Raw genomic sequence first — 12,733 nt, 5'->3', positions numbered from 1 at the left:
CAAAAATATCCCTCCATTCACCTTTATGACTCTAAAATATCCTTGCAACTAACGGTTTTTTAAAATCATAATTAAATTTTTTATCAAATATGTGGCAACTTTTATTGGTCGAAACTAAATTAACTAAAATGTTAAGACCAATACGGACTCAATTAAAACTACCTAATCCAAACCCTACAAAATTAATTATAATTTTGATCGGTGAATGGTGTGAAGTGTGTGGTGTGAAGTGATCTCGCATGGAAAATGCACTTGCCAGCGATGACAAGACAATTTGATGTGTATAAACAAAAATAGTGACAACTATTTAGAAAGGAATGTAGTATTTTTTTGATACAAACTAAATGTGTCACGTAAAATAAAATGGGAGAAGTAGCAAGATAGTGTCGCCTAAGACGTGGCATAACCAAGATATCTCAATTAGTTTTGCTGGTTAACACAGAGAAATATACATCACAAAAAAAATATCAAACTACATTATAATTAGGGGATTGAATTCTTCACAATATTACATTAGACTGACAGATTCTAAGTCAATAAAGTTCCTGCATTTAATAGCAAAAATTACTCACACTACCAGGTAGTTTTAGTTGGGACAAATTTTGTATGGTTTGGGTCGGGTAGTTTGAGTGGGGTCCGAATTAGATTTAACATTTTAATTTATTTAGTTTCAACTAACAGAAAGCTGCCACATATTTAATAAATTCTTTAATTATGATTTAAAAAAAATCGTTAGTTGCAAAGATATTTTTGAGGCATAAAGATGGATGTAGGGGTACTTTGGATCAATAGATTAACGGATGATATTTTTGAATCAATTTCAATACTTGGAGGATATTTCTAATCCTGTTTTGATTTTTCAATCATGATTAAAAAAAAAAAGTTAGTTGCAAGGGTATTTTTGAGCCATAAAGTTGGATGGAGAGTATTTTTGAACCAATTTCAATACTTGAAGGATATTTCTAGCCCAATCGGTTAGCGGAGGGTATTTTTTAACCAATTTCAATAGTTGAAGGATATTTCTGATCCTTTCTCATTGATAAAATTAATTTAGTAAAATTAAACTCTAATATATGGGAAGTGTCAAATTAAAATTGATCAAGTAAAATTAACAGGAAGGAGTACGAGTTTATCGAAACAAGGTGATTACTTAAACACTAAACTTTCGACTATTAATACTCTTCTATCTTAATTAACTAGTTGGTAGAGCCGTGCTACGTACGAGCCCAATGTTGATTCTTAAAAATTTTACGTTATGTATGATTTTTATCATGTAATTAAGAGTTGTATTTCTTTTGTTGATAAATTCTTAGTTAGACATATATTATTATTTCAGATTAATAAAATTTGCATAAGAATATTTTAAGTTGTTAATATAACACCAATGTAATTTCGACAGACAATCAAAATGTTTTATGTTTTTTTTTTAAATATCTACATTTGTTAATTATTGTAATTTATATTACTTTTCAAATAGTAATTATCAAATATATAATAAAATATTTTAAGTTAGTTAACTGTTGTAATTTAGAATACCTTTTATGTAATTTTTAAACAATACATGTTACTCTCCTTATTCATATTTTTAAGGTATTGATATTCAATTATATTTTAAAAATAATTTAAGTTTTTAATTATTGAGATTTATAATTCCTTTTTTCTATTTCAATTTAAGTGCCATTGATACAATTTCGAGAGTTAACCAAATATTTTATGTGTTTTAAATTTTTTAAGTTGTTAATTATTGTGATTAATATATTTTTATGTATTTTTTGAAATATATAACAGATTAATTACTTTTTAGATATTTTAAGTTGTTAGCTATTATAATTTATAATACTCTTTATATAATTTTTATATAATATAAGTTACTCTTCTTGTCCAAATTTTTGTGGAGTTGATATTCTGTTATATTTTTTAAAAATAATTTACTTTTTTAATTATTTTGATTTATAATTTTTTTCTGTATTCCAATTTAAGTGACACAATACTTAGATGGTCATAATAATTAATTTGCAGTGATATAATAAATTCATGATTGAAACAGCAAAGCCGACATGTCTTAAGTGCTTTATTATACTTAATTAGAAGTTATATAGCAAAATTACTATTAAAGTACCTGTGTAGAAAATTAAGTGGGTTTCACATAAGACGTCAAATTAATTTAACATTAAATATTATTAATTTTTTAATACTTAAATGACTTGTAAGAATTCATTGAAGCAGACATGTCAAAAATATCTATTTTATTTTTAATTAAATATTATTAAATTTTTTAATACAAAAATATCATATAATTAATTATGGGTGATATAGTAAAATCACAAAGCAAACAGATGAAATTACGGTAAGCAGACACGACGACAAAGTGGAGTTTGCTTGAGCAACTCCACTTCCCTTTTTTATAGGAGAGCATAACTCACTTTTTTTTTGTCAAACCCAGAAATAGTGATTGTAGACATTGAAATTTTGTGGACTCTACAAAAAGAGTTTAATTTTTGTTAGAGTTCTACAAGACTACTTTACCCTAAATCTCACATATTTAAAGGGTAACATGTTTCAGGTATCTTGAATATCCCATAAGCTGATCGGTATTCGTAAAAAGATTAGACCAAATCTGCCCTTCATCTCTTCTCTCATAAATCAAATATGTAAATCTGTAGCCGCAGGATCGTAAAAATGAAAGCGATACTTCAAGACTCGTGTTTGAGTTTCATCAAGTCTACACTCCGACAAGCCTTGAAGTAGGGGACACTTGTAGACATTAAAATTTTGTGGACTCTACAAAAAGAGTTCAATTTTTGTTAGAGTTCTAGAAGGCTACTTTACCCTAAATCTCGCCTATTTAATGGGTAACATGTTCCCTGAAACAGGCATCTTGAATATCCCATAAGCTGATCGATATTCATAAAAAGATCGGAATCTTCAATATCCCACAAAATCATGGGATATTCATAAAGAGATCATCTTATGTTCGAGAATAAGCCACTAACGGACCTCGAATTACGGAGAAAATCAAGAGAGATCCTCGAATTACGGAGAAAATCGAGAGAAGAATCAAGGGAGGAACAGATTTGTAACCCCAGAATTCTAACAAGTAGCAAGAAAAAGCTCATGGATCAAATGCCGCAATTTCTCTAAAAAGTTGAAGCATTCAAATCAAGTTCATCAAGATTCAAGATCAAAACCGCAGTATTCAAGAACAAGCTCAAAAGCCCTTGAATTCAAGCACAAGTCAAATCCCTCAAATCAAGAAATCAAGTTCAAGATCAAGCTTTAAGCTCTTGAATTTATATTTGAAAAGACGAATCAGAGGATTCATAGAGATTGTAACACTCGCATTGAAATCAATAAATTGATTGTTGCAATATATTTTTCTTGTCTCGAATTATTTATTTTTCGGCTTCGAAAATTTTATTGTCCAACAGTGACACAGTTCTACTTTAGTAACATTTTAACTTTAAAAATATCATTTTATTCTTAATACAATGATTTATAGCCACATAAATATCTATGACTTATTTTAAACCATTAATTTTAACAACCATTTCTTTCTTTCTTAAATTTCACGCCAAGTCAAATTACCTCACATAAATTGAGACGAAACACAAAATTGATTTTCTTCCGACTACTAAGTAGTCGTTTGACCATGAAATTTTTTTATTTTTTTTCGTAAAATTATTTTACTTTAGTGAAAAAAATAAAAACAGTATGTGTTTGGCCATGAGAATTCCAAATACAATTTGAAATTGTATTTGGAAAAATAAAAACAAGTAAAACTTGTTTTCACTTTTTTCACTCATACTTCTCTCAAGAAATTTCAAAAACAACTTTAGTTTATATTAATGGCCAAACACAACTCCAACTCTAACTTTAACTCTGAAAAATTATGATTTTCATGGTCAAACGGCGCCTAAATGTTAAAGACTGTTGGTCAACACAAAATTGATATTCTTCTGACTATTCAGTGTTAGAATACAGAAGTTCGATATTCTAATTTCACAGGAATCTTGATGGATTTAAAATATATATCACTTGGAATTCTACTAATACGATTGCTATAATCCTATGTATTTGATTTCACACTCTTGGACTGATGACTCATGTTAATCCTAAAGAAGAGATATTATTTTCTCTTCCTTCATATAATTTTAAAAATTTTTTATTACTCCCTTCGTTAATCTTTAATTATTTTTTTTGATTAGTCACACCTCTTAAGTAAGAAACATTAAATAAAATGATAATTTTACTATATCATTGTTTCAATATAATAAATTTAATATTTTGAAAAATGTATTAGATAATGACTATAGCTAATAACAAAGATGATATAGACACAAAGTGATAAATTATCTATTAATTTTCTAGGTGTTGGGTTTGAAATCGAGAGGGCATCGTGCAGAACCTATTAGTTTACAAACCATAGAAACGATAAATTAGATGACAAAAAAAATTATAATACTAAAAATTTTTATTGTTTTGACCCGCTACATATTAACAATAAAATTGAAAAACTTAAAACTTATTGAGAGAAATCTCCCCTAAACAAAGACTATTTAAAGACTACATTGGGAATGCTATTGTATTTTGGTATGAGAAGAAATCTTCTATTTATAGATGTCCAAAACTTTTCTTCCAAGTAAAAGGTTAGCCAAATATGAAAAAAAATTATATTTTCCTTTCAGAAAAAAAGTAAAAGTAATTATGGTATTATTTTTATTTTTCTTCTAAGAAAAGTAAAACTTAACTTTGATAAGAAAATCAGGGCAAAAATCCTAACAAATCTCTTATTTTTGGCTTGATTTTCTTGACTTGATCCTCGTTTTTCATGTCATATGCATAATTCTGATTCTTCAAATAATCTTCATTTATCTTTGTTGTTTGTCATGCTTAAAAATGAAGCCCTTTTGGGTTAAAAATATTGAAGCCGGGTTAAAAGAGAGCTTTATTTTTAAAGATGTGATAGCAGAATTGTTGAAAATATGATTGAAATATCTTCTCCATATATAGTTTTATTTTAACAAAATATCTTCATTATCATCAAACTGGTTGCAAATTGATTAGAACCGTCTTGGACTTGTCTTCAACCTCATTTTACCAAACCACTGAATCTTTGAACCGTAGGCTTTGATACCACTTGTTAGGTTCGAAATCGAGAGAGCATCATGCGGAAGCAATTGGTTTACAAACCATAGAGACGATAAATCAGATGACAAAAGAAAATATAATACTAACAAATATTATGGATATGTTTTGGCCAAATGACCTACATATCAGAAATAAAATTGAAAAACCTAAAACTTATTGGGAGAAATCTCTCCTAAACAAAGACTCTTTAAAGTCTACATTGTAGATATTATTGTGTTTGTAGATAATATTGTGTTTTGGTATGAGAAGCGATCTTCTTATAAATGTCCAAAACTTTCCTCCGATAAAAGGTTAGCCAAATATGAAAAAAAATTATATTTTTTTTTTAGCAAAAGTAAAAGTAATTATAGTATTATTTTTATTTTTCATCTAATAAAAGTAAAACTTAAATTTGATAAAAAAATCAGGACAAAAGAATGGAAAAAATTGAACAAGTATTTTTAATATATAAGTAAAGAGGGATGGGGAAAGTGAATGAGAAAAAGAAAACGGAAGATAATGAGAACTGAATTGATATTATATTGTGTGAAATAAATTAAAAAGGCGTCCCTTCCGGGATATTGAATAATTGGAACAATACGGGTTAACATGGTTCTTGCCCAAGAATGACACACATAAATGAGATTTGATTTAACTAAAGATCAAAAAAAGGGAGATACAATGTTGGAATATTCCTGGTATTTTTGCCTCGCAGCATAGAGGAAAAAGTATAGATAGATCCGTATTTTGAAAAGTTAGTCCAGTTGAGTCCACGTTCGACACACCACGGAGCTTAAAGTAAAAGCTCAGTTGAGCAGGATCCAGCAGGCTCAAAGTTCAAACAAATTGTCAAATGCTCTTTTGCCTTTATTATTATTTTTATTTTCTTATAATAGCATATTTATTTCAACTTTAGGCACAAAATTGGGAAAAAGGAAGTGGATCTTGAAAGCAATTGGTGTTGGTGAGTTAGTGCAATGACTTGACCAAACTACATAGAGTAGTCATATCTGGTAAAGGTAAAAGGGAGACCCCCTCTTTTGGCTTCTTTCTCCTATTTCCAGAAAGGGCAATTACACTACTGTCCCACGCTCGTACGCTTATCACTAAACCACTCCTTAAGTACTCCTGTCTTTTTAACTCACACCAACATACCATTAAAAATGGCTAAATATTTCTCTACAACAGTTAAAATGGGTCAAGTTTTATTCTTTGTTATGTTTTGAATATAAAAATATATCCCTGCTATCGCTAATACATTTTGACACAAATATACCCTTGAATTAGTAAAATAAATCGAAAATATCCTTTTACTAAATTTGCTCTAAAATAAGAAACAATGATCCAATTTTGCCGTTGAGCTGTTTTCTTGTTGGAGGACATCTTTTAACAAACATAACCACGAGGGCATTTTAAATAAATGATATAGTGATAGATAAAATTGACTCATTTTGAATACTCTAGAGGTATATTGAAATATTTTCGTATTCCCTCAGTTAATTTTTACGTGAAATTATTTTTCTAGCTAAATAAAATTTAAGAGGAAAAATAAGATTTCTGAAACTTTCGATTAAAATAAGCCCGAGATATTTTTATGTCCAAATTATTTTATTAAGCGTAAAATGAGATGTTTAAAATAATATTATTAATAAATATTTTAGACCAATTAAAAAGGAGAAAAATCATAGTATAAATTAAGACAGAGACTAATCATTAGATATTCGGATTATTATGAATTTACGCTAACTAACAACACTAACAATAAGTGCTTGGTATATTTTCCGGAATGAAATACGAGAAAGCTGATGTATATGCAAAATTTTACATATATTTTGGGAGGAATAGATCGATTGTGTCCAATCGTTCCTCGGCTAAAAAAAATATATATTAAAAATCAATATCCATAACCAGGATAATCAAAACAAATAAATATCAAAAAATAAAATATATAATAACAATAAACAACAAACTAGACAGCACTAAGTTAAATATATACCTTCCATCTCCTTACATGAAGTTTTGAAAATTCAAAAAAATCCATATTTTATATTTAACAAAGAGCACTAATTACTACTTCTTACTACCACCAAAATAAGCAAATTTGGCTTTCATTTCTATTCATTATTACGCCTGAAACTCACTTTCCTTTCCCCTCCTACCCTGTTGCTTCCTGTGCTTTACTGCACCTTTCTCTTAGGAAATATACCCCACCCACCCCCGGTTTAGCCGGTGCACCCCTTTTTATCTTTCTATCTGTTCTACTACAAACAGACGACAATCTCCATGCTGGCAAAGATTCCATCTTTAATTGTCCCCGCCCCCCACGCCACACTCCCCCTAGCATACTTCTTGTTCTTCCCCATCTGTTCTTCTTGTCACTCCAACCTAAAAATTCTACTACTGCTCACTCATTCGTTCTACCATTCCCCCCATCCCTTTCTTTATTTCATTCTCACAACCTCACCCCTACGCCCCCATCATTTTTTAATTTATTTTTTTATTTACCAACAATCATTCTCCATCCAAGTCTCTTTCTTTATTTATTTCTTTTGTAGATTAGTATAATTAAATTAAATTAATAATGGGGTGCACCAGCTCCAAGATTGATGATTTACCGGCGGTTGCTCTTTGCCGTGACCGTTGTGCTTTCTTAGATGAAGCTATTCACTACCGTTACGCTCTTGCTGAAGCACATCTTGCTTATCTTCACTCCCTTAAAACTGTTGGCCTTTCTCTCCACCACTTTTTCCAACAAAATGCCAGTCTTGATAGTGAACCACCTTCCCCTGAACCCCCTAAAAAACCTCCTCCTACTTCTGCTGTTGCTCCCGCTCCTCCTCCTCCTGCTGTCATTGATCAGAATAATCAAGATTCTAACTCTAGTAATGGGTCACATCTTCATTTTCACTCGGATTCCGATGAGGATGAAGAGTCCGGTTCTGAATCTTTACATCATCACTTAGATAATACTCGCATTCCAGTTTATCAGTACGGCCAGTTTAGTTATGGGGATCATGAAATGCTTGGTTTAGGAGGACCTTATCCAGTTGGGGGAAGTGGGGGTGGTGGTGGTTTTATGCATATGAATTTCATGAGGAATCAACTTACGCCGTCTGTTACATATGAACAACGGCCGGTGCGTACGGAGACTGTTCGTATGAGTGAAGCTTCTTCTTCTTCGTCTTCATACTACCGTTATGAGGATTATCCCAATTACGGAGGCGGATATTTTTACTCATCCACGCCGGTGTCGGGAGCGGAGGGGGCGGGGCCGTCATTGGCTCCTTCAAGTTCGAAACCACCTCCGCCTCCACCGTCTCCTCCGAGGAGTTCACCTTGGGAATTCTTGAATCCTTTTGAGACTTTTGAGAGCTATCCTGTGTACCCACCAAGCAGAGACTCGAGAGAGGTTAGAGAAGAGGAGGGCATACCTGATTTGGAAGATGAGGAGTTTGAACATGAGATTGTTAAGGAAGTTCATGAGGATCAAAGGTTTGTGGATGAGGGTGCAGGTGGAAGCAATTCAAAGGCAGTTGAGGAGAATGAGAACGAAAAGACAACTGATTCTGGATCAATACACCAGTCGAGGCCAAGTTCATCCACGGAGAATGATGGCCCGATTGAGTATGAGGTGCACGTAGTGGATAAGAAAGTGGTTGATGAGGAGAGTCGGGGAAATGTAGCTGGTTCTAAGGCTTGTACTTTCCATGGTGATTCTGATGTTGTGAAGGAGATTCAGGTTCAATTTGAGACAGCTTCTGAATCAGGGAATGAGCTTGCTAAGATGCTCGAGGTTGGAAAACTCCCTCATAACCGTAAACACGCCACATATCAAGGTATATGGCTGTGGCCAAGTTTGATTTTTGATGTGTTTTTCCTTTGAAAGATTGGGTCTTTGTGAGCTTTGACAACGAACTTCAATTTAGTCTTTTCTTGATTAGTGCAAGTATCACAATTGATTTTGTTGATCTTTGAGATTGCGCCTAATTTGATCTTTAACTTTTAGTTTCTTCCAAGATGTTGCACGCGATTACTCCTTCCTCATCTGTACTCTCGCTACCTTCTACGTCAAAGAATGATGCGACTGAGATTGATGATCATGCCATTTTAGATGTAGAAGGAGATATTAGTTCAAGGCCTAGAAACATTTCTTCTACATTACAGAAGCTGTACCTCTGGGAGAAGAAATTGTTTGAGGAGGTTAAGGTATTGTTTTTATCTATTGAATCACTTTTCTTTTTGTTTTTCTCAGTTTTCCACCATTTACAAACTTTGATCGAGTCTTTCAATTGGGCGGATGTCAGTCATTGATCTTGTTTCTCTCCTTGATATGTATGATCGGAGGAATTAAGATTGTTTCCTCATAGATTGGGTTTGTTACTCAATTCTGCTTTTTTCACTTCTCCAGTAAGTCATAACAAAATGGAGTGGTTTGATGCTTGATAGTTTTAGAACTTTTATAGATAATCCCATACTTCTCTCGTCAATAGAGAAACTCTAATGCTGCACAGGTGTACTTTCGATCTTGTAATGTTGCTTCGCTAATGTCGAGTGGATTTCATTCTTAACTTGAATGCATTCATAATAGTTTAATGGATGTATGTCTTGTGAATTACAATTGTGATTGATCAGCAGTGGCGGAGCCAGGATTTTCATTGAGGGGGTTCAGAAGTAAATATACGAACTAGTTGAAGGGGGTTCAATATCTACTATATATGCATAAAAAATATTTTTAATCATGTAAAAATAGTATAATATTCTGTCGAAGGGACCCCCTAGAGCAAAGGTGGCTCCACCACTGTTGATCAGCATATTTTCTTGTTGGTGTAATATACACCAACAGTTCTTTTGTGGCAAGTGTTACTTGCATTTATTTGTCCTAAGAAAGGTGTAATGTTACTTACATTTCCCCATTTTAACCTAATCGTCACTGCGTATGTCCCCTCAGTTTGTCATAGAGCTCCTTCCTTTGGAATCTCTGTACGTTTCTGAGATTCTCTTTGTACTAGTTTTTCGGTTATCAATATGATTAGAATGTTGACATTTCTTTATCCTTCCTTCTCCCAATGTCATTAGCTGCAATTCGTCCTGTGACTTTTATTCTGTTTGACTATCAATTTGCATCAGCTTTGCAATTTGCATGATAATGATGTATTTCCTTTTCTGGGTTATTATGTGATTGCAGTTTTATTAACCGTACATTTGCATGGTACTCAATTTGTTCCCTTTGATGTGATTGCGGTTGTGGTTTCAGGCAGAGGAGAAGATAAGGGTGCTGCATGAAAGGATGAGTCGAAAGCTGAAGCAATTAGATGAAAAGGGTGCTGAGTCTCACAAGGTTGATATGACCAGAAAATTGGTTATAAGTCTCTCCTCAAAGATTAGAATTGCAATTCAGGTAGTTGATAAGCTTTCTGAGAAGATAAACAAACTGAGGGATGAAGAGTTGTGGCCACAACTGAATGAACTCATTCAGGGGTATGTGCATTTGTTTTGGACCTTATTGGATGGAAAACGAACAGTTTTTCACATATAGAAATTCTTGCTGAGATTATGAAGAACGTTCTGCCCGGTTTTGCTATTATTAGTTTTTTTTTTTTTTACTACATAGAAAAGAAAAGGGTTGAGTTTGTTGTATTTTGATTTTTATTTTTTTTTAATTCTCTACATGGAAAAAAATGTTTTGGTCAAACATATCATACTGTTATCTTTATCCTTTGGGTGATAAAGAGTGCAAAACATATAAAAAATTTCTGCGGATGATACTTTTTCTATTAAAGTTAGCCATCTCAGTTACTGCTAACATTGTTGAATTTTCCAAGTAAATTTTCTTGTTTAGGATGCTAAGATAACCATTAAATTGAACTTCAATTTTAGGCTTTATGGAAATTTTTGATTTCCATCATGGGTCGGTGAACATGTCATGGAACTTCATAATATAATTTTACAAGCCAGTGATTTGCTGCTCTCCATTAGAAAGTAAGACCATATGCACGTCTGCACGGACATTCATACTGTCAATAACAACAACAACAACAATAACAAAGTGATTCCATTTCCAGGAGAGATGAGTGCATAAATGCTGCAGCAGTTGTTATCTTTTCTTGTTCTAGTATTAGTCTAATCACTTCCAAGTTAGGTTACCGATTTTTTGTTTCTTCCCTGATAATACATTTATCTATTATTTCCAACTCTTAAGTGTCTCTTGTGTGGTTCTTGCGTGTAGGTTAAGTAGAATGTGGAGATCCATGCTTGAGTGCCATCACTACCAATGCCTAGCCATTGGCGAAGCAAAACGGTTAGATGCCATTGCATCTCACAGACACTTCAGTGATGCTCATCTTGAAGCCACTATGCAACTTGAACATGAGCTTTTGAACTGGACTTTGAGTTTCTCTTGTTGGGTGAGTGCACAGAAGGGCTACGTGAGAGCATTGAACAATTGGCTTATGAAGTGTCTCCTCTACGTGCCAGAAGAAACAGACGATGGAATAGCTCCCTTTTCTCCTGGCAGGATCGGTGCTCCCCCAATTTTTGTAATTTGTAATCATTGGTCACAAGCATTTGAAAGGGTTTCTGAGAAAGAGGTGGTTGATTGTATGCGAGATTTTGCTACAAATGTGCTTCAGCTCTGGGAGCGAGATAAGCTGGAATTACGCCAAAAGATGATGGTGAACAAGGATATGGAGCGACAAGTGAAGAACCTGGAGAGGCAAGACCAGAAGATGCAAAAGGGGATTCATGCACTAGACAAAAGAATAGTTCTGATTTCTGGTGAGGAAACTAGTCTTTCATTGAGTAGGCATGTTTACCAGAGCGAGACTAGCAAAAATTATAGCTTTCAGGTTGGTCTACAACGTATATTTGAGGCCATGGAAAGGTTTACTGCTAACGCCTTGAAGGTGTACGAGGAGCTTTTGCAACGTATTGAGGAGGATAGACTTGCTCGAGAGCCTGAGGCAGTGTCGTAGCATTGCTTGCCCTTTCCTGGGGGTCGGTTATGCTTAATCTCTAATGAGAAGTTATAGAGATTCCAGGTTAGGGGACAAAGGAAATGGAGCAGAAGATTCCTTTATTGCCTCGTCGGACTTGCTACCTTTGCTGTAGCATTGTTTCTGCTTGATTAGTTTCATCCTCCTCCGCAGAAAAGAGAGAGAGGCTAGGCTGACAGTGATATGCCTTTTGAGTCATTGCCACTGGAACTTTTTGCAATGGTCAGACCAGAGATTCTCGAACTTTCAATTTTAGCAGTCAAATCCCAATAATGAACATATCAGGCAGGCAATGTTTAGAGTTGAAATCTGAAATTAGTTCCGTCTGCTGGAGATACAGATGGTCCTGAAGTCCAGGCACCAAGATGGGGTGTTGGAAAAAGGGGAAGGGCGGGGGGGGGGGGGGGGGGGGGGGGGGGGGGGGGGGGGGGGGGGGAAGGGGAGATTGATGCGTTCTGGTTGTTAGCATTTGCAAGAGGGAGGTGGGGGACAGAAGCTGGTATGCCTGGGAATAGAGATATGGGAATTGTTCGAGGTCAATGGCACTTCATTTTGTAAGAGGTGTATTTTTGCATCTGTACAGTGAGGTTGTTTGGTGACGCGTCGTGAAACTG

The 12,733-nt window shown here is 33.7% G+C and overlaps 1 protein-coding gene across 1 annotated transcript; it reads left to right on the top strand.

Moving 5' to 3' along the window:
* Nucleotides 1–7,213: 7,213 nt before the first annotated feature.
* LOC107845760 (protein ALTERED PHOSPHATE STARVATION RESPONSE 1) lies at nucleotides 7,214–12,509 on the top strand. Its single transcript, XM_016690240.2, has 4 exons — nucleotides 7,214–8,963; nucleotides 9,134–9,333; nucleotides 10,382–10,605; nucleotides 11,354–12,509. Exons 1-4 carry the CDS (start codon nucleotides 7,709–7,711, stop codon nucleotides 12,096–12,098), a joined length of 2,424 nt encoding a protein of 807 aa, XP_016545726.2. The 5' UTR covers nucleotides 7,214–7,708; the 3' UTR covers nucleotides 12,099–12,509.
* The last annotated feature ends 224 nt before the right edge of the window (nucleotides 12,510–12,733 follow it).

The sequence above is a fragment of the Capsicum annuum genome, chromosome 10 (genome assembly GCF_002878395.1).
Source record: "Capsicum annuum cultivar UCD-10X-F1 chromosome 10, UCD10Xv1.1, whole genome shotgun sequence".
Taxonomy (NCBI): domain Eukaryota; kingdom Viridiplantae; phylum Streptophyta; class Magnoliopsida; order Solanales; family Solanaceae; genus Capsicum; species Capsicum annuum.
This window is presented reverse-complemented; position numbering and strand designations above follow the sequence as displayed.